The following is a 21067-nucleotide window of genomic DNA, read 5'->3' as shown; positions in this document are numbered from 1 at the left end:
GACTTTCAACCACTGCGCCATCAGGGAAGCCCTATATTTATTTTTAAAGCTTGAAGCTAACAAATGAAGTACTAGCAGTTTCATTATTGTATTCTTTTTGGTCACTCTTTTGATTCCTGTAAGAGCCCATACTAGTCACATGTGTCTCTTGTCGCATTTGTTTTCTGTGTTGCTGAAAGCATATATCATTGAGTTTCTTCGTCATGTGTGTGTCTTGTGAGATACTTTTTCTCCTCTGTTGATAGTGAGCAAATATACTTGGAACCATTGAATATTTTTTCTTTCAGGCAAGAGCAGCTAAACTCTCTGAGTGCAGCCAGGCTGCTGAGGAGGAAGAGGATCAAGAAACACCTTCCAGAAATCTGAGGCTCAGAGCAGATCGAAATTTGAAAACTGAAGAGGAAGAAGAAGAGGATGAGGAAGAGGAAGAAGAGGAGGAAGAGGAGGAAGACGATGATGAGGGACAAAAATCTAGGGATGCACCAGTCCTGAAGCAGTTTAAGGAAGAAGAGGGGGAAGAGAAGCCCAGTGTAAAAGTTGAGGAGGTAATGGATGAGAGATCCCAAACTATAAGATCCCAGGAACAGGAGGGGTTAGAGAGAGGAGGGAGGGTTACAAGGTCCCAGGAAGAGGCCAGAAGAAGTCATCTGGCCAGACATCAGCAGGAGAAAGAGATGAAAACAGCTTCTCCCCTTGAGGAAGAAGAAAGAGAAATAAAACCTTCAAAAAGCTTGGAGGAAAAATCCAAGTCCCCTTCCCCTCCTCGATTGACTGAAGATCTGGAGAAGGCCCCTGTTGTGCTACAACCAGAGCAAACTGCTAGTGAGGAGGAGACTCCCCCACCTTTACTTACCAAGGAAGCATCTTCTCCACCACCTAATACACAACTCCAGAGTGAAGAAGAAATAGAACCCATGGAAGGCCCAGCCCCTCCTGTCCTTATTCAGTTGTCTCCTCCTAATACAGATGCTGAGGCCAGGGAGCTCTTACTGTCTCAGCATACTGTGCAGTTGGTGGGAGGTCTGTCTCCTTTGTCAAGCCCTGCAGACACCAAAGTAGAATCTCCAGTAGAGAAAGTGCCAGAGGAGAGTGTCCTGCCTCTAGTTCAGAAAAGCACACAAGCTGAATCCTCAACCCAGAAGGGTCTTGAAACTGAATCAGAAAAATCAGCTCAACCACTCCCTCTAAAAATCGAGGAATTCACACTGGCCAAAGGGATCACGGAGGAATCTTTGGAACAGAAGGAAGGCAGGAGGGCTTCTCATACTCTTGTCCCAAGCCACAGATCGAAACGGTCAGCTGACTCATCCTCTAGCCGATCCTCCTCATCGTCATCCTCCAGTTCTAGATCAAGATCTCGCTCTCCTGACAGCTCAGGCTCTCAGTCTCATTCACCTCCAAGATCCAAGCAGAGAGATATATCTCAGGCAGGTACTCATTCCAACCCTCGTGGTAGACCCAAGATGGGCTCCAGGTCAACATCAGAATCCAGGTCCCGTTCCCGTTCCCGTTCCCGTTCAGCGTCAAGCAACAGCAGAAGAGTAAGTGTGGGAGAATCCTGGGTGCGTTGATGTTCTGTCTGTACTGCAGTGTTTTTCAACCCCTGGAGAATCTATCATGATTTCCAGCAGAAAAGCTTCCTTTAAGTCCCCAGTTCAGTGATTACTTTCTTCTCATTTCAGAGTCTCACTTTCAACTCATTGATTCCTAAGTTGGGTCCCTTTTCAATTTGATTCCCTTTGATTGCAAAGAAAGCTGAATCCATACCCATTTCCTCTGCTAGACTATAAACTTCTTGAGGGTATGGACATGCCTTTTTACATGTGTATCCCAGTACCCAGCACCTAGTTGGGAGTTGATAAACAATTTGTTGAGTAATCTAGGAAGTCAGGGAGGTCACTAAATGAAACAGGAATAAACCTAGGGAAAGATTTAAATAAAATCTCTGAATAAAAAGATCTAAAGTATTAAGTTGGAAAGCTCAGTGATCTACTGAATATATGGCATATAAAATAATTTGCCTAATATGTTTCATTTCTTTAGTCTCTGAGCCCTGGAGTCTCCAGGGACAGCAGCACCAGCTACACTGAAACCAAAGATCCCTCTTCTGGTCAGGAGGTTGCAACTCCACCATTGCCACAGCTTCAGGTCCTTGAGCCAAAGGAGAGGACTTCCACCTCAACCTCTATCCGAGTGAGGCGTATGAGCCAACCTGAGCCAGCTGAAAAGCATGTGACCCAGAGGTTACAGCCTGAGCGGGTAGGGTATTATGCCCCTTCCCTAAGAGGGAGACGGAGGATTAGGCATGATTTTCCCTTTTGTCTTAGCTATAAAACTGAAAGTGTAGTCTGGATAAGGTTCAATAGAAATGGAGAAGGTTGGGGAAACCTGTTAGAGTCTACTTTGTTTTTTTTTTTTTTTGCGGTACGCGGGCCTCTCACTGTTGTGGCCTCTCCCGTTGCGGAGCACAGGCTCCGGACGCGCAGGCTCAGCGGCCATGGCTCATGGGCCCAGCCGCTCCGCGGCATGTGGGATCCTCCCGGACCGGGGCACGAAGCCGCGTCCCCTGCATCGGCAGGCGGACTCTCAACCACTGCGCCACCAGGGAAGCCCCTAGAGTCTACTTTTATTTCCAAATCCCTGGTTCATGAAAGTTCTCCATGAGGCTGAGCAGCAGGGTTCTCATCTTCAGGGCTCTCAAGGTCAGTTCTTCCTCGGAACATCTCCCTTTTTTCTGCCCAAAAGGAAGCCTTTTCTCAGTTCTCTCAAAGAAGAATTCTAATAAAATGATTTTTGGCATAGAAATTCTGTAAGCAGTATTCTATTCCACTTTCTTAAATGAAATAATGAAGATAAATAGAGTTCTGTGTGGAGCTGGTACTGTGTATGTTGTGCTCTGCCTTTTACCAACTCCACGTTATAGAAAAGGAACCAAGCAGATTTAAGTACGTTGCTATGTTTGTTTTGCTGTGTTTGTCCTTACAGGGGAGCCCAAAGAAGTGTGAAGCTGAAGAGGCAGAGCCGCCAGCTGCCACACAGCCCCAGACCTCAGAGACTCCGACCTCCCACCTACCAGAATCAGAAAGGATTCATCACACTGTGTAAGTGATCTCTCTCAACTGGGGTATAACACTCCCAGTTTGTGGGCTAGTTCTTGGCTCCCTAGGGTTCTTTGGCTAAGTCCTAGTTTCATTATAAACTGTGAAGGCAGAGCTTTATCTGGACTAAGGCTAGACTTCAGTTACTATGTTGAGAGTTGCCACCAGAACCCTTAAGGTAGTCTGAAAAGTGGTGGTGAGAGCAAAAGGAACCCCATATCTGGAATCATCTGACCAAAACAGTCAATTCCTTTAAGAAGGAGGCAGCAGAGGCTTCTTTTTGTAAACTCAAGACAGTGTAAGGGAATTGACTCAGGCATTTTAACTCAGTCTTTAGCTCACATTTACCAGCTACATGTGAGCCTGGGAACACAGTTTAATAAAGGATGTTGAGGATCTACAGAGCACCTTACAGGACAGTGCTGTTTTTTAGTTTTTTTTATTTTCTCTGGTTATAAGCTATCATTTTATTAAGCACAGTCTATCCTAGTTATCTCCCACAGTGTACAAGACAGCAAAATATGAAGTCCATATCAAGTCAGAAGTTATTCCTTCTAAGACCCTTGGATTGATTTTACCATTTATGCAGTTAACATAAATTTTTTATTCCTTATGTGTAGTCCTAGAAAAATACTGTCATATCAAATTAAATTTGTAATTGAACATGTATGTCATTCATTCTTCTGAGCTAGGTATTACAAATTAAGAAGCCATTGAACCAAAATTCCTGGCTTCAAAGTCTCATGGGAAGTGAAAAAGAAAAGCATTGTGGAAATAAGATTGCTTAGCTTTTAGACATCAGGAATCCTATACTACTTTAGTGAATGTCCTGTGTAGACAGTTGGCCTAACTTTGTTCCATGATTGTTTTAATGGCATTTTAACACTAACACTATCAATATGATTTTTCCCTTTATGTACATCTAATTCTTCTTAGAGCTTCAGGCTATCTTTTGCCTCTGATTTTGGAGGGTGGTGGGCAGTGACATGGTTTATTATCTCATTTTCTTGAGACTTTAACAATAATTATGTACTCATTATTGTAACTTTTGCCTTGCTACTGTCTCTTCTAATATTCTTGCCTCTGCTGCCATCTTGTGGCCATCACATTTTTGGTTTGAAAGCTAAAAGTTCACTCTATTGCCTTTGAAAAAAGTTTTTGTTTTTCCATTTTGGAATGGGTACATTATCCTTTGGAAAAGGGTTTTTCTTCTAGGACCTTAAAGTGAAAAACCAGCGGATTCTGGAAGGTGTTCAGGATTCCCCAGCTACACCATCGATGAGGAAATGGGGTGACACCTTCCCTTCCCTATCCATCAATCAGAGATAATGCCTGCCTTTCCTTCCCCTATCCCATGGGAGTATAGCATGTCTTTTCTGTAATGGCAGTTTCAAAGTAGATGTTGACAACCTGCTACTAATTGGGCCTGAGGAAGTGCCTCCTGGGCACCTTGAGAGGCAAGTAATTTTCTGAAAAGCTGCTTGCTTGTCCTCAAATCCTGTGGGTCTCTGAGATCCTGGCAACAGAGTGGCACTTTGTGCTGTTTTGAAGCACCTTATTTAATGGAGTTTTGCATGCAAGTCCAGGGCAAATGAACCTTGGAGTTATATACAGAGTTTTTCTCCTCAGGTAAACGTGGCTTTGATCTTCATTTATGACTGAGCTCATCTAGTCACATTGATTCTGGCATGGTGATAGCAAGTGGCACCTTGGGCAAATATTGAGATTGTCCATTGTTGCCTAGGCAAGCTTCGGTGGAGCAGCCCATAGGTTAGAAATGCAGTCTGAGCTCAGAAGTAGCTCTCACACATCGCTCTTACTTGCTTTCCTTCTGCCTACCTTCCACATGGTCTATGCAGCAGCCTAACAAAATGAGATGCTCGAAACCCATAGGCTCTTCTGGCACTGGATTTGGTAAATGAATCTTTGAGAAGTTTGCCTACATTTCTGGAGGCCGTACTAAACTGATTCACAACACTCCTTCTGGTCTTTCACCCCTCTAGAGTGCTAGTGTTCAGCCTGGTGATCTCTGGAGCCCTGGCCAATTTTAAAAGTGGGATCAACAGTGAGTGCTAAATGGAAAAGACCATTTGTAGCTTAATCTTGGTTTTCCTCTCTATCTCAACAAGAAGTCATATGAGTTTTAAAAAAACAGAGCTGGGGCCTGTTGATTCAGTAAAGTATTAAAAAAAAAATTAGACTTCAAGGACCTCTCACCACTTGGAAGAGATTGCCTACATTTTTTTGGCTGTGCTTGGTTAAATCCATTGTGATTCTGATTGTGCCCTGAGGAATTCTAGGTTTATGAGGTAAGGTGTCTTTTTCATTTCTTGGGGCAGGAATTTGTGAGCCCTCAGTTCTGTTTCACTTGAGCCCCGTTCCAGAATCTAGTCCTCTGCCTGCTTATAGATACAACAAAAATTTCCTCATACAGCAGAAAATAATGGTACTCTCTTTTTACATTAAAAAACATAGAGAAAAAAAAAAGGGAAAGGAAAAACTTTGTGTGGGCAGCTGTATCATCCAGTAATAGTTAATTCAAATCCCAATTTTTCTAAATACAACCTTCCTGTATACACAAACCTTGCAGGCAATAGCAGCGTTGGGCTCTTGGCACTATGCTTATTTGTTTTTTCGCCTGAGTAGGAGGAAGGAAATGGTCCTTTAAGCCAGTATGACAGTGTAATTGATACTCCTCAGGGGACCTACAGTGCCAGTATGCCAAATGATGCATAATTTTTAAAAAGTAAAATTTATTGTTATCAATAGAGTTTGCTCACTGAGAAGTTGGTATCTAAGGACACACCCTCTAAAACCATACAGACCTCTGTTATCTTGGGACTGGTATGCTCCTGAGGGTATTCTATGTTTAAATCTCACTGCCTAAGGGTAGTCAGATCCCACTGTTTCTTATTAAATTTCACATCAGGTCCTCAGTTCCTTCTGAATTTTCTATAGTAACTAAAGTTCAAACATATATGTCTATAGAAATTTCCCTTTCCATTAGTTTTTCTGAATCTCATTCCTATTCAGATGTGAACTCTAATGTGATGTTATTAGCCCGTAAGTAGTTCTGTCCTTTTCTTCTGGGCTACAAATGCTTTGTGCACTGTTTAATTTTGGGTAGATATCACCCACCCCCATCCCTATGCAGTTTCACTTATTTTTTCAAAGGTATCAGAAATACTTGTGCAAGAATTTAAATAGTGGGAAAGGAGATGCCTTTTGCATAAAAGGGACTACAAAGAAAAGCTGTGTGGGGCTCTGACGCATAGCTAAGAAGGCTTTGGGACTAGTCCTGCAAGTAGATTGAGTCCCATTTTGGGATAATTTCGAGGCTTCCTCTTTTTCTTATGAAAATGAAGTTTTGGGAATTCTTCGGTCCCACAGGTTTGATCATGGGGAAGTAGACAGCACAAACTCATTGTGTCTTAAGAAGACCAAGAATAACGTCATAAAATTCTTATTCTTGAAAAAAAAACGAGATAGAATTTCCAATTGAAAGAAGATTCTTCCTCCAGGGATGCCACTTTTGGAGAGGCATATTGGCAGCTGAAAGTATTTTAGGACAATTGATGGACAGGGAACATGTATTTGAGGATGTTTGAAGGTAACATTTCTCTGTAGGATAACGGTGTCTGTGGGAATTCTATCCAAAAATACTTATTAAGAAGAAAACCTTTAATTCAGCAAGGATTTACTAAAATATCCACTTGGTACCCCCAATGACAACCTAATTGGGAAATATTTACTGAGCGTTTCTTTGCGTTAGGCCCCAGGTTAGGGGTCAAGGGATGCAGTCTCTGACCTTGAGGAGCTCTGCAGGGTAGAGGTGAGGGGGAAGTAAACCAGCAGGTACTAGACAGTGATGAGGGCATTGCTGAGAACCTGTCAAACCAATTAGTGCCTTTACATCAGAGAAAGAGCAGTCTACTCTTTGAGGATGCTCAAAAAAAAAAAGCTCCCTAGGTGTCACCAAATGAGATAATGGCCTATTAAACGTACACGTGTTTTATGCACATCCTTACCTTGACTTGGGGTGTCTTCCAAGCCAGACTCCTAAGAGCAAATCTTTATCACACTGTTAGATGAGATAGGTATTGTTATTAATCCTACTTTACAGATTAAGAAACTGATACACAGAGGGGATCAGGAACTTGCCCGATATTATGCTACTTGTGTGCGGGGTGGGGCTGAGGCCTGGATTGAGACCTAGCCAGTTTGACTCCAGAGCTCTCAACCTTACTGAGCAGCCAGGGACCACTCAGTGAAAAGGAACTCTAGTCTGATGTATAAACGCGACTGCTTTAGCATGCAGTTGACATGTAAGTTTAAGATTTTAAGCAGGAGGGAGGAAATTTCAGTTTTGACTAAACGCTCTGGTATTACAAATGAGATAATACTAAGTTTTTGGTTAAGTACACAGAAGCTTGTCTTAGTGTTAAACCTTTACTGCCACTGGGATACAAAAGGAGCACCTTTGCAGTCAACAAATGGGCATTTTGAGCATCTACTGAGTGCTTTTTTGAATGGGTAGAGGCAGCTTCCCATTTTACATTATTCTGAAGATGCCCCTGATTAGTAATTTCCATTTAGTTCCCACTTTCTGCCCAGCAGATCGGCACACACCCCACCACCACCACCCCTACCCCTGTCCCCAATAACAGTCCTCTCATTTCAGTTTCTTATCTACTTCAGAGCCCTCATTTTGGAGCCCTTCTACCCAAGGTCCCCTTGCCCTGTTTATCCATTTCCTTTCTGGCTCCTGCAGACCCTGGGGCAGGGTGACCTTATTAAAGACTCTGTGAAACAAAGTTGTCTGTCTTCTCTTCAGAGACACCTCTCCCCTCCTCTACTGGTAATTCAAAAAGGAACTTTCTCCTTATCCACTCCTTCCATCTCCCTGAAGAAAGGATACGTGGTCATTGCTCGTGGTGAGCAGCCAGTTACCATACAGTGATTGGATAGTGCCAAATCTCATCCCACCTCCCCACCTTGAACCAGCTGATCTGGTTTCAGTGTTCTATGCCTGGCTTCTCAGGAAGGTAGAGGAAGGTGGGCACTTAAAAAGTGCTCGTGACCCTCCCCTCTGTCTCTTTGCAACTTTGGCTTTGTTATCTTCCTTCTTATCATTTTTCACTCCCAGCTCTGCTGTTTCCTTTCCTTCTATTCTCTGGAATCTTCCAAGCAAGCAGCTGTAACTTTGTATGTCCTCTCTACCCAGCCCCCTCCCCCGCCCCCGTGGAAGAGGAGAGAGCACCCTCTCCCTGTGGGGTTAGGCCTCGGTAGCTGTTGTAACCTGAGAAAAGAAGGAAAAAGGCCAGGCCTTTTGAGCCAGCAGTGAGCTCCTTGTGGCCTGCCAGAGTATAAGAGCCTTGCTCACTCAGCGCCCTCCCTCTCTTCTTTCCCCTCCCCTGCTGCAGCAGGGCCCTCCCCCATCCGCACACACGGGCTGCTGGGTAAGTGGCAAGATGGCTCCCCTGCATGTCTCCGGCTGATCGCCGCCGCTCCGCCAATACAATAGAGCCAGCCACTACCAGCAGCCTGGCCCTCTTCCTCCTCCTTCTCCAGAGAGACCAATCCAGCTGAATTCGGGGTTTGCCGTGAGGACTTAACGCTTATCTCTTAAAAGCCAGATCTATTTTAGCCTCCCCTCACCACCACCACCATCTCCCCTTCCATTTACCATTTTTTGGATCCCCAGTTGCTGCATCTCGATTTTCTCTCTCTGGATCGGGTGGTTGGGGAGGAGGTGGTGGGATCTTGGGACAAGGAAGGTGTTTTGGTTTTTTTTTTAATTTTTTAGGATTTTTTTGTTTGGTTTTTGTTATTTCTTCCATTCCAGAAAGGGATAAACAGCACTTCCAGGGGGAGAAAAAAAATCATGTTATCAGAAAGCAAAGAAGGGTGAGAGCTTCACATTTCCATGTATCCCTTTTCCCCACCACTCTAGCTCCCCTCATCTCCCTTCTCTTCCCCGTGGCTTTCATTCCGTCTTTTCGTTTTGATTTGTCTTCAGTCATTCTGCTTTCCCCCTTTGTCCTTCCTGCCCGGTTTCTAATTGGCCCCACTTGCCCTCTCTGTGTGGGAAATAGGTATTTTTTGGATAAGACTTTTCTTTAGATTTAGGCAGTTGAAGCTCGTGTTTCTGTGGGAGCCTATTAGCTGGGGGCACATTTCCGATTTTCTCCTCCCCCCCTTCCCATGCATCCCTCCTTGCCTGCTCTGGGGAGGCTGTTCTGACCTCTGGGTGTCAGGCAGCCTGTCGAGAATGCCGAATTTTCTGGTGTTGGTCAGCCTGGGGAGGCTTGCTTTCCCCTCTCTTGAGACTTAGGCCCCTGATCATCTTGATTTGATTTTCTTACCCCTCAGTGTTTGGGTGGTAGTGGGGATGAGATTAGAGTTAAGAAGTTCAGGATGAAGACAGAAAAAAGAAGATGGGATAGTTTATCTGAAGTGAACCTCTGGGACTCGTTGCCTGCAATGGGAGCTGACTTATGTGATTCAGAGGGGTGGGGGAGTGGGTTCAGCGTTTGTGGGGGGGATGCGTGGTGTAGGGGAGGGTGTGTCCTGACTGGGAGGCCTGCTCTCTTTATCTCTTGGAAGTTGGAATAAGGGGAGTGGGAGAAACTGGGCGAAGGCCGAATGTAAGAACAATTCCTACACCTCTGAGCAGGTAAAAGTGGCCTGGTGCTTCTCTGAGCTTTCATACTCTGTCTGGCAGTTTTTGTTTTTCCTTTTGGATTAGAGGGAGTCCCTGTTAAAGCTTGAACCCTCGCCAACCTTCCTCTCCCTGCAGCCCTCACCCCCACCATTTCTCCATTCCTGGTGTCTGCAGACCCTGAGGGTCAGTAGGCTTTTGCTTACTAAGCAGTTGATTAAACCCAAGGTTGGGATCATCTGCCACAGCCCTGGCTGTTCTTTCTCCTCTTCTTAAGGGATCAGGCTTCCCTTAGTTTCTCATGCAGCTTGGCTAAGTAAAGGTGTCTGCACCCAGGTCTAGGGAGGCCACGGGGTTGTAGGCAAATCACAGTTACTTTTGAGGGACTTTGCAGAGAGGGGTGTTTCTCCTCTTCATATAGGGGTACTCTGGTGAATTACCTAAGAACATTGGAGCCCTGACCCCACACATCACAGCTTTATCCCATCTGGGCAGTGAGTGAATGTGGTCGCTGTGATCTGTGCTCTTTCCCCTAGGAAAACCGTTTCCTGGTTTTCCTGGGGGGGACAAGGTCTCTAGTCTGATCTAAAAAGCAGCCCTCCCAATCCCACCCAAGTGATGAGGCATGGGGGTTTCCTTGACCCAAAACCTAACGTCTTGCTCTCTCTTCCCCTTGGTTCTTTCCTGCCCTTCCCTCCCAACCTCTCCCCATACTGACAGTGAGGAGAAGGAGGAAGTGACCATGGACACAAGTGAAAACAGACCTGAAAATGAGGTTCCAGAGCCCCCCATGCCTATTGCAGACCAAGTCAGCAATGATGATCGCCCAGAGGGCAGTGCCGAGGATGAGGAGAAGAAAGAGGTAAATATCCAAGCCACCTGCTGGGGTGGGTGGGCAGGAGTGGACCTGGGGGAAAGAATAGAGCACTCCAGTGATCCCTCGTACACAGTGGGATAGCTTAAAGAAGGGACTAGGCAAAGACTTGGATCAGGATAGGGCCAAGGGAGAATTCGCTGGTTTAGCAAGGGAGACCCCTTGTGATGGGAACAGGGCTCCTTTATTCCCCTTTCCTTGTTGGGGAAGTAGTGCAGGTGGGGAAGTTTGTAACCAGCGGGAAAGTCAGCTAATGGCCCTTTAAGACCCAGGCTCAGCTTTACCGGCTACCTTCTTTAGCTTCTCCCTGTGGTAACCCCTCTAGCTTTCCCTCCTTTTTAAAAGTGTGTTGGAGATCAGCGCCATCTAGTGGGCCGTGATGGTTCTCAGCTGACCACCATGCTGAGGAATTTTTGTTCCTCATCTGCCCCCTAGTGGTCTCATTGCAGAGATGTAGCTACTTAGAAGCCAGCCCCTGGGGTCATCCCAAAGGCCCCTTCCCCATTTTTGTGACCTCTTTACTTACTTTTTTGGCATATATCTTATTTTGTGTCCTGAACCCAATTCAGGGGCTCCCCCCATCAGAGCCAGCGAAGTCTTCTTGGCTCTTAAAGTAATTAGAGCAAGAATTAGCTGGGTTTGGGAGTAGGGTAATAGGGTGGGAGGGACTGTTGTGTGTGTAGCCTTTCTTTGGTGTGTGTTGCGGGGGTGGGGGCCGGTGAACGTGATTTGATGTGCAGAATATTATTTATTACAAGGTCCTTCTTCCCCGTAAAACTTTGTCCAAGTACCTCATGTACGGTAATCCGCCCGTAAAATATAACCCTGCCCAACTGGCCAATCGCTGATGCCGCCTCTTCCTCTGGACCCACCCGCTGCTCCTGAGCTGCCCAGTCAGCCGAGTCTGCTATCCAGGTGTCTTGGCCAGAGGGGGGCATGTGTATGGGATCCTGTGATGGGCCCCCTTTTGCCTCCCTGCCTTGCTTACATCAGGGGGCCAAGAAGAGCACTGTTCTGGAGAGACTTGTATTGAGAAAGCAAAAAGCATTTGGAAAGGGGTGGACTTGCATCATCTCCCTCTTTGGGACACCCCAAGAAGAGCTTGTGTCAGTGCTGGGGCGCCTGCCCACACGCCCTTGCCCTTTTGAGGACTGTGGGTTGCCTTATTTGCTACAGACTGTTGGGATCCCCATCTAGGGCACCAAGACCTCCTAAAGAGTCAATGTTTGTGATCACAGTGCCATGCTGTAAAATACTGAATGGGGCTCTGCGCTTAAGCTGTGACGACTAGGAACCCTGCAGAGAAGTCTAGGGTCTGAGCCCAGAGATTTAAGGCTGATGACAGCCCAGCCATGTATCACCACTTGCTCATCAGATGGACTTTCCTTTGGTCCCTGTTGTCCATGGTGAAGGGCAGCATATGTTGGTTGCTCCAACTTCTCCTCCATCCCTGGAGGCAGGGGCTCATCCACCCACCTGACTGGAACCGCTGTCTCAGCTGGAGTCCCTGAGGAGATGCCACACACCACTCTCAGAAGAAAAGTATTCTGACCTTGCTGCTGAATGTGTGCCAGGTCCTGGGGCTACCCACCTACTACCCCCAGGCTGCCTTCAACAGAGGCTCCATGATCCCACTCGGTGAGAGGACCCCCTCCCCAGTTACAGGCAGAGGAGAAAGGGACTCTGGAGTCATCACCTGGATTCCAAGTATTGGGTGGTGGTGTTGCTGCAGCTTGCCACTGATGGACATAGGGTCCTGCCTCTCACGATAAAAGGCCAGGACCATTTCTGCTACATACAGGCCATCTCATCAGGGACTGCAAGATGATGCCCCTACAGGGCCGGGACTGATGTCTCTGCCCCCTTTCCCCCGTACCCCTCGCTGAGCCTGGCCACCACCAGTGAACTGTCTTGACATCATGGAAACTGGGCAGCGTCCCCCCACCCCTTTCCCTCCCGCCCCCCCTGCGCCCCTGGGAGGACTCTGGCAGTGCCGTGCTGACCACCACGCCGTGCGCCCACCTTTTTTGCCAACCCAACCCCCCACCAATTGCACAGCGCCTAGCAGGGAGGGCTCATTCTGATTGGACCGGCGGTTGACTAGATACAGTACACAGTGAGGTGCGATTGGCTGAACTGAAGATCCCAGGTGTGAGATGGTACCTGGAACATTTGTCATATTCCTAGTTTATTTTCCTCTTTATTTTCTTCTTTCTCCTCTTTTTTTAATCTTTTATTTTAATTTTTTTCTTTATCTTTTTTTCTGATTTCTTTATTGGATTTGTTTATTTATTTGGTTCATGTTTTTCCTGTTTTAATTAAGACTTTTTTTTTTTCTCACTAACTTACCCATCGAGAGCGGCCTGGCTAGGGGTCAGGCTGGCCCTTAACGGAGACCAAGGAGACTTGGTTAGACGACACAAACGGGGCTGGGGGGTGGATGGGGAAAAGGGATTTCATCAAGAGGGTTCCTGCCCTACCCTTTAGAAGGGTGGTAGGTCTTAGTTTTTCCAGAAATAAGCACTTAAATCTAAAATGCTCTATTCCCTTTTTTGCTCTCTCTCTTCCTCTTTTTGCTCTGTCCACAGTCTTTCTCCCACTGAGTGTTTGGGGCAGAGACTTGCTCAAAAGCAAGTTTGGAAGTTTCTGGTCCTTGGCAGAGCCCCTAAGGCATAAGCCCTGTTTGGAGAAGAAACAGTAAAGGCTCTGCTAGAGCTCCGTACAGTGGTCAGAAAGTCTGAAACTCCCTAGGGACAGTCTGCCCTGCATAAAAACTTGTCTTTACCAAAGACACCTTTAAATTCTCTCTGCTGGCAATTGGCTCAGGAGGCTCATCTCCAGTGAGTCTGGTGCTGCCGTCCACAGTGTGGTGGGCATCCAGGCAGTCTTAACAGTCTGCTGTCCAAGCCGCTCAGAGCCAATGTCAGTGGATGTCAGGCTGGGCACTGAGAAGAAGAGGAGGGTTATGTTGTCAAAGTGCCATCCCAAAGTTGGTTTTCCTTGTTTCCTCGTGTTTTCCTCGAGTTAGCAAGGAAGACCTTAGAAGGACCAGATGACCCAGCTCAGGACATAGCTTGTTGGGCTTGGCATCCTCTCAACCAGTAGAGACAGTGGAAGAGGGCATGACCAATGCTTTTAAAGTGCTGGGAGGCTACTGAAATAATTCTTCCAGCTTATTTCTGGTTAAGCTAATACATAGGTGTGGTATGGACTAGATGACTTTTCCCTGCTGTGATGTTTGGTTTTATTTTTTTCTCTAACTTGCATTGATTCTGCTTCGTTTTTGCCGTTTGCCGCTTCTGTTTTGGTCTCTGTCTGTCTCTGTGTCTCTCTCTCTCTGTGTCTTTGGAGCCTATGCTAAGACTGCCCCATCTAACCTCTTTCCCCCCTCTCTGTGGGGTGTGTCTCTTTCTCTTTTTTCCCCTTTTCTTCTCTATACAGAGCTCGCTGCCCAAATCATTCAAGAGGAAGATCTCCGTTGTCTGTAAGTCTAGCCCCAAATCCCTGATACAGGTTCGGAATACCATAAAAATCAGAGTTGATAGAGAAGTAGATTCCCATTCTCTGTCAGTGGCATTCTTGCGTCGCCCCCTGCCATCCCACCACCTCCACCCAGCAAATCTACATCTTTTGGGCGTAGGTAGTGTTTCATTTTAAAATTCAGAACTTCACAAACAATCCTTGTTATTTTTCCCCAGTCACACTTCTTTCTTAACCCTAATGAGATACACCGTGAGATGTCTTACCATTTCTTATTTAGTCCTCCTGCTTTTATTATTTCAGATGTCTGAACCCTCAGAACGAGGAGTGGGTTTGAGGGATTCCTATAAAATGCTTACCAGTTTATACTTTATTCTAAGAGAGCGTCTGAGAAAATGAGAGTGCCCACACCTCCAACAGTAACATCTTTAACATTTTGCCAATGAGGAACTCATTGGTCTTTATGACTTTAAATAGGTCTTTAAATAATAGGTCTTTATGACTTTAAATATATCAATCTGTAGTGTGAAAATAACCTCAAGCATGACCAGGTCACATCATGATCTAAAATTAAATTAACTTGGATTTTAGTATCACATAGTCTTGTTTTTCTCATTCCCATGTCATCCTCAGTCTGTCTTCCCCAGTACTTTAGATTTTTCTACCACTAAAAGTTTAAATTGTTTACCAGCCTAGTTAGCTCTTCCTTGTTGCCTTCAGAGATCAGTAGTTTTCATCTTTCAGGAAGTGGCTCTAGGCCTTTCATTGTTTACTCTGAAGCATGGTTTCCCCAGTCCCCAAATGTGGTTTCCTTAAGTTAACCTTTTACTAAAATTCCAGTCGAAGGCTCTCTGTGGGTGTTGTGGTGTGAACCAGCAGAGGGCCTGAGAGCATCTAACTGTGGGGTCCTATTTCTTGGGGACAGCAGCTACCAAGGGGGTGCCAGCTGGAAACAGTGACACAGAGGGGGGCCAGCCTAGTCGGAAGCGGCGTTGGGGAGCCAGCACGGCCACCACACAGAAGAAACCCTCCATCAGTATCACCACCGAATCACTCAAGGTGAGGTGGGAGGGGCCGGGGAAGGGAGGATGAGACATGACGTGGGAGTAGACATGGGCCCAGTGTAACGGGGTGGGGGGTATCTGTGTCCCAGAGCCTCATCCCCGACATCAAACCCCTGGCGGGGCAGGAGGCTGTTGTGGATCTTCATGCTGACGACTCCCGAATCTCTGAGGATGAGACAGAGCGTAATGGTGATGATGGGACCCATGACAAGGGGCTGAAAATATGCCGGACCGTCACTCAGGTAAGCCTCCTGCACCCCACTTTGGGGGAGGGGGCCATGGATGCAGAGTGGGCAACTGAATGAGGAGCTAAGGCGGAGTCCTAGAAGGGAAGTCTGCCATCTGTGCAGAGGGTTGGGTGAGTTGGCCCTTGTAGGGTATGAGTCAGCAGGCTACCAGATCTAACCTGTAGCCTGTAATAAAGTTCTGTAAGAACACAGCCACCCCAGTTCATTTACTCTTTTTTTGTTTATTTTTGGCTGTGTTGGGTCTTCGTTGCGGTACGCGGGCTTCTCATTGCGGCAGCTTCTCTTGCTGCAGAACAGGGGCTCTAGGCGCATGGGCTTCAGTAGTCGTGGCACATGGGCTCAGGAGTCGCGTCTCACGGGCTCTAGAGCACAGGCTGAGTAGTTGTGGCACACGGGCTTAGTTGCTCCGCAGCATGTGCGTACCCCCGGACCGGGGTTCAAACCGTGTCCCGGCATTGGCAGGTGGATTCTTAACCACTGCACCTCCAGGGAAGCCCAGTTCATTTACTCTTATCTCCGGCTGCTTAAGTGCTATAATATCAGAGTTGAGTAACTGCAACCATATGGCTCACAGAGTCTAAAATGTTTAATATCTTGCCCTGTACAGAAAATATTTGCCAATTCCTGCCTTAGTTTTCCTCATGGCAGAGTTGAGGCATTACAAATCCCAGGATCTGGTGGAGGTGAACATAATAATGAAATTTCCTCCCTAGTGGAAGAAGCATGTTAGGTTGACTTACCACCATCTCTCCCTGAGAAACCGGAAACTGAAAAGAATGTACCTGCTTGGTGTTTAAGAATCCCTCTGTAGGGACTTCCCTGGTGGTCCAGTGGCTAAGACTCCATGCTCCCAATGCAGGGGGCCTGGGTTTGATCCTTGGTCAGGGAACTAGAGCCCACATGCCACAACTAAGACCCGGGACAGCCAAATAAGTAAATAATAAATAAATCAATTTAAAAAAAAAAGAATCCGTCTGTTATCTGATACCTTACAGGTGGTGCCTTCCGAGGGCCAGGAGAATGGGCAGAGGGAAGAGGAGGAAGAAGAGAAGGAGCCTGAAGCAGAAGCCCCTGTACCTCCCCAGGTCTCAGTAGAGGTGGCCTTGCCCCCACCTGTGGAGCATGAAGTAAAGAAAGGTAGGTGCAGCATTATGAGTGAAACATGTGGCCGCCTGAATTCCCAGAGCACTTTATTTGGACCTCTTTTAAAGCGTTTAATGTTTTCTGCTTCGTGTTCTAGTATTTTACACATGTCTTCTCCTAGTTATCAAGCTGCTTGAGGGCTAGGTTTGAATCTGTTTAATTTTTGCATCTCCATAATGAGGAGATCAGCCTGGACCGTACCTTGCACAGTGCAGGTGCTCAGCACATTTAGACGGGACAGTGACTACTGGTAGGGAGTTTTAAAGTCCTGCTGGAGGTGGAAGAGCCAGCGTTGCTCCCTGCTGAAAGTCATTCTTGTGCTCTGTTTGATAGTGACTTTAGGAGATACCTTAACTCGACGTTCCATTAGCCAGCAGAAGTCGGGAGTTTCCATTACAATTGATGACCCAGTCCGGACTGCTCAAGTGCCCTCCCCACCCCGGGGCAAGATCAGTAACATCGTCCACATCTCCAATTTGGTAAGTCATTTTTTTCCCACAGTGCAGCTTGGTTTAGAGTCTGAGCTTTGGACTCATGTTTCTTAGGTTCAACTCCTGGATCTGCTGGTTACTCACTCATTGAGTGAGTTATTTTACCTCACAACCTGTCTCATCTGAAAAATGGGGAGAAAAAAGTATCACCCTGCAGGGTTGTCTTGAGAATTTGTAGAGAGCCTGGCCCATGATGTCTCAGACAGTGTTACCACTCTTCTCACATTCCTGATGGAGGGTTCCTAACCTCTCTGGCCTCACCCAGACTTGGAAGCTATACTCCTGTGACAGTGGTGTGGGAAATCTTCAAACTAGTTACATGAGTATAGTTCTTGCCTTCTTTAAGACCCTGAAATTTCGCTTTCATTGGCAGGTTCGTCCCTTCACTTTAGGCCAGCTGAAGGAATTGTTGGGACGTACAGGAACTCTGGTAGAAGAGGCTTTCTGGATTGACAAGATCAAATCTCACTGCTTTGTAACGGTGAGGGGAAGAAACTGATTCTCTAGGTTGTGGCCTGTATTTCCTTTTGTGACCATCGTGGGCAGATTTGAGGGCATTGTGGCAAGTGGGAAGGATTGAAGGCCTGTTGTGACCCTCTGCCTTCTCCCTCCCTCTGTCAGTACTCGACAGTAGAGGAAGCAGTTGCCACCCGCACAGCTCTACATGGGGTCAAATGGCCCCAGTCCAACCCCAAATTCCTCTGTGCTGACTATGCTGAGCAAGATGAGGTAAGAAACCAAGGGAAAGGAAGGAGGCGGGTAGGGGCAGGGGAGGCCGTTATCCACTAGATTCCAGCTGAGATCCCGGCCAAACCTGCCGTCACTGAGACTCCTTTTCCCTCCTCTTTGGTTCCTTTAGTTGAACCATGGGGCTCCAAAGTCTGTTCACTGGTACCTGGGCTCCTTCAGTGGGAGTGATGTCATCTTCATCCTGACTATCCTTGTCCCTCCTCTACCCGCAGCTGGATTATCACCGAGGCCTCTTGGTGGACCGTCCCTCTGAAACTAAGACAGAGGAGCAGGGGGTACCACGGCCGCTGCACCCCCCGCCCCCGCCCCCAGCCCAGCCACCACAGCACCCCAGGGCAGAGCAGCGGGAGCAGGAGCGGGCGGTGAGGGAACAGTGGGCAGAGCGGGAACGGGAGATGGAGCGGCGGGAGCGAACGCGATCAGAGCGCGAATGGGATCGGGACAAAGTTCGAGAAGGGCCCCGTTCCCGATCACGGTCCCGTGACCGCCGCCGCAAGGAACGCGCAAAGTCTAAAGAAAAGAAGAGTGAGAAGAAAGGTATTTAGCTATGGGGGGCACACATACTCAGTAGTAGGTGGGAAAGGGACCCAGGTGGGACGGGGCACAGAGTCATACGCATCAAGTCTGACTCACTTTCTTCCACCTCAGAGAAAGCTCAGGAGGAACCACCTGCCAAGCTGCTGGACGACCTTTTCCGTAAGACCAAGGCGGCTCCCTGCATCTATTGGCTCCCACTGACTGACAGCCAGGTGAGCACACACCTTCCTGCCTTGAGGGGCACTCAAGCTCAGGAGGAGCCACCTGCCAAGCTACATCAAGGCTTGGGAGTGAGCAAGGGGAGAGTCGTGTGACTACGAGAGTGAATAGGCCCAGGTATTGGCTTAGAATAATAAGGCAGAAGCTAAGCATCACAGAAAGAGGCAGTTTTAAGACCCAGTTGATTGAGTGGGCCATAGAGAAGCCAGAGCCATAAAGGATAGAGGTAGACACGAGATCGGAACTCTGTGTGTGTCCCAGGAAGCTGGTGGTGCCAACCGTGCTTCTTGGAAGTTGATTTTAGTTAGCTGAGAAATCTGTGTTTAATAAACTCAGCTGTTTCTCTTTCTAATTTCTAGGGGTTTTAGCTTTTTAAATCTCCGTTGCTTTGTGATGGGCCTTTTGGGAATTGTAGGTTTATGCTACTCCACTAGAGGGAATAGAGATTTGTTCACATCGAGTTAGCTTAGGAACTACCAGAGGCCAGGCATGGATGGTGCCACTGCCTGTCGTGGGCATAAAAGATGAAGGCTGGGAGGAGGGCTTGGGGCTCTGAGACGAGGACAGAAGTGACTGCTGAGGCCCTGCCCCTTCCTGCATAGCAGGAAGGCTGACAGTGGTCCCGAGCTAAGAGTGCAGGGTCCAGGTGCAGGGAGACCAGGTGAGACTCATGTGAGCAGGGCTGAGGTACCTGTTCTCTGCCTTCCCTGCCTGCTACAGATTGTTCAGAAGGAGGCAGAGCGCGCTGAACGGGCCAAGGAGCGGGAGAAGCGGCGAAAGGAGCAAGAAGAAGAAGAGCAGAAGGAGCGGGAGAAGGAGGCGGAGCGGGAACGGACCCGACAGCTGGAGCGAGAGAAGCGGCGAGAGCACAGCCGGGAGAGGGACAGGGAGAGAGAGAGGGACAGGGAGCGGGACAGGGGAGATAGAGATCGGGAGAGGGACAGGGACCGGGAACGAGGCAGGGAGAGGGACCGCAGAGACACCAAGCGCCACAGCAGGAGCCGGAGTCGGAGCACGCCTGTGCGGGACCGGGGTGGGCGCCGCTAGCCGCTAGCCGGGAGAACACTAGGGAGAGCTGCAGGCACTGGCCACCCTGCCCCAGGGGGCTTCAAGGCCACAGAGGGATAGGTACAATCTCCACCACCCTGGAACCAGGGGTCTTTCACACCATTTGCCCAGTGCTGAAGTCTGGCTGCCACCTGTCCCCACATACCAAATGGAGCAGTGGGCATCTTCCCACCCTACCCCCGTAATCTATCTCTTGGGACTTAGCCCTCTCCTCCCTCTCATTTCCCATTAAGTCTGTGAGAGGGAGGAGCTATGTTAGGGAGGGAGGTGGTTGGCCCAGAGCTGGGGAACAGCCAGGAGCCCCAAACCTCTCTCTCGTTTTTCCTCCATCCTGCTCACCACCTCCTTTGGTACTTGCACCCCCCTTTTGGGAACAGCCGGGGCCAGGACTGGGTCACCTATGAGCTGAATCAGCATCTCCTCCTGAGTCCCAGGGCCCCTGCAGTTCCCAGTCTCTTTGGTCCTGCAGCCCATGCCTCCTGCCCACCGGTTCCACTTTATATCCACCTTTTCCTTTTGTTCAATTTTTATTTTTATTTTTTTTATTATTAAATGATGTGGTCTATGGAAAATAATAAAATCTGACTTAGTTTTAACTAGTGTGATTGAGTGGCTTTCCTTGGGCAGGGCCTGGGTGAGAGCCATGTTGAAGGGGAGGCTGCAGCATGCAGAGCAGCCAGCATTGCTTGCGTTCCATACACTTAACGTAGGCTGCTGCTTCCTGGAGCAGGGACTTCCCACCCTCCCTCCATCCCTGCCTCGGCTCTAGCCACACACAGCTGTGGATCTTCCTCGCTGGAGGGCCGAGGGAAAGACGCCCTGGGAAGAGGGGTGTCCCGGTGCTGTGCTAGAGGCATTTGGTCACCTGGTCACCACCTTCAAGGTGCCGCCCATAACTGCCACCAGGGGGCGGCAGCCGCTCGCTCAGTAGGCTTCTGTAAATGAGCTTCCCAAAAAGGCTCCGTGCCCTCCCGCCGACGTCGCCTCGGTCCCTGCCCTGTTTGTTCCCTGGGCCCAGCCCGCGGACTCCCTGGACCTTTCTGCTGTGCTTAAAGCCCCCAGCCGGCCCGCTACCCTTCCCTGCACAGGTTCCCAAAATGCTGCCGCCTCACGGCCGGGGTCCACAGCAGCCTCCAAGGCTGGTCCGGGGGCGGCGAGTCGGGCCTCCGCAGTGGGCTCCAGATTCCCCTGCTCACTGTGCGCTCGCCCTTCGCCCGGCTGCGGGGGGCGTGCGGGCCGTTTCGCGCTCCCGGGTGCGCCTTCTCCGCTAGCTCTTCGGAAACGGCCTGGCGCCGTGGCCTGGAAGCCCTCCCGCCCGAGTGCCCCTCCAGGCGCTGCGGGCCCGGCCCGGGAGGGGCACCGCATCTGTATGCGCCCGGCAGCGCCGAGGGGGCGGGCAGCAGGCACCGCCCCCGCCCCCCGCTGCGCGGCCAG

At 48.5% G+C, this 21067-nt stretch overlaps 1 protein-coding gene across 5 annotated transcripts in view; it reads left to right on the top strand.

Annotated features, from left to right (window-relative positions):
- The window catches only part of ACIN1 (apoptotic chromatin condensation inducer 1), a 32840-nt gene extending 12611 nt beyond the window's left edge, over positions 1-20229 (top strand). For 2 of the 5 annotated variants that reach the window (XM_024741712.1, XM_024741708.1), the window contains 14 exons: positions 288-1541; positions 2044-2259; positions 2986-3101; positions 10480-10621; positions 14075-14117; positions 15039-15172; positions 15267-15419; positions 16421-16562; positions 16902-17047; positions 17433-17540; positions 17681-17788; positions 18022-18346; positions 18458-18558; positions 19286-20216. In XM_024741712.1, coding sequence (XP_024597480.1) covers positions 288-1541; positions 2044-2259; positions 2986-3101; positions 10480-10621; positions 14075-14117; positions 15039-15172; positions 15267-15419; positions 16421-16562; positions 16902-17047; positions 17433-17540; positions 17681-17788; positions 18022-18346; positions 18458-18558; positions 19286-19612 — 3315 coding nt within the window. In that variant the 3' untranslated portion in view covers positions 19613-20216. Of the gene's footprint in view, positions 1-287; positions 1542-2043; positions 2260-2985; positions 3102-10479; positions 10622-14074; positions 14118-15038; positions 15173-15266; positions 15420-16420; positions 16563-16901; positions 17048-17432; positions 17541-17680; positions 17789-18021; positions 18347-18457; positions 18559-19285 lie in introns of all 5 variants that reach the window. The other 3 variants (XM_024741709.1, XM_024741711.1, XM_024741710.1) reach the window with 3 other exon arrangements.
- The last annotated feature ends 838 nt before the right edge of the window (positions 20230-21067 follow it).

Source organism: Neophocaena asiaeorientalis, unplaced genomic scaffold (assembly GCF_003031525.2).
Source record: "Neophocaena asiaeorientalis asiaeorientalis breed wild unplaced genomic scaffold, Neophocaena_asiaeorientalis_V1.1 scaffold27, whole genome shotgun sequence".
NCBI lineage: Eukaryota > Metazoa > Chordata > Mammalia > Artiodactyla > Phocoenidae > Neophocaena > Neophocaena asiaeorientalis.
This window is presented reverse-complemented; position numbering and strand designations above follow the sequence as displayed.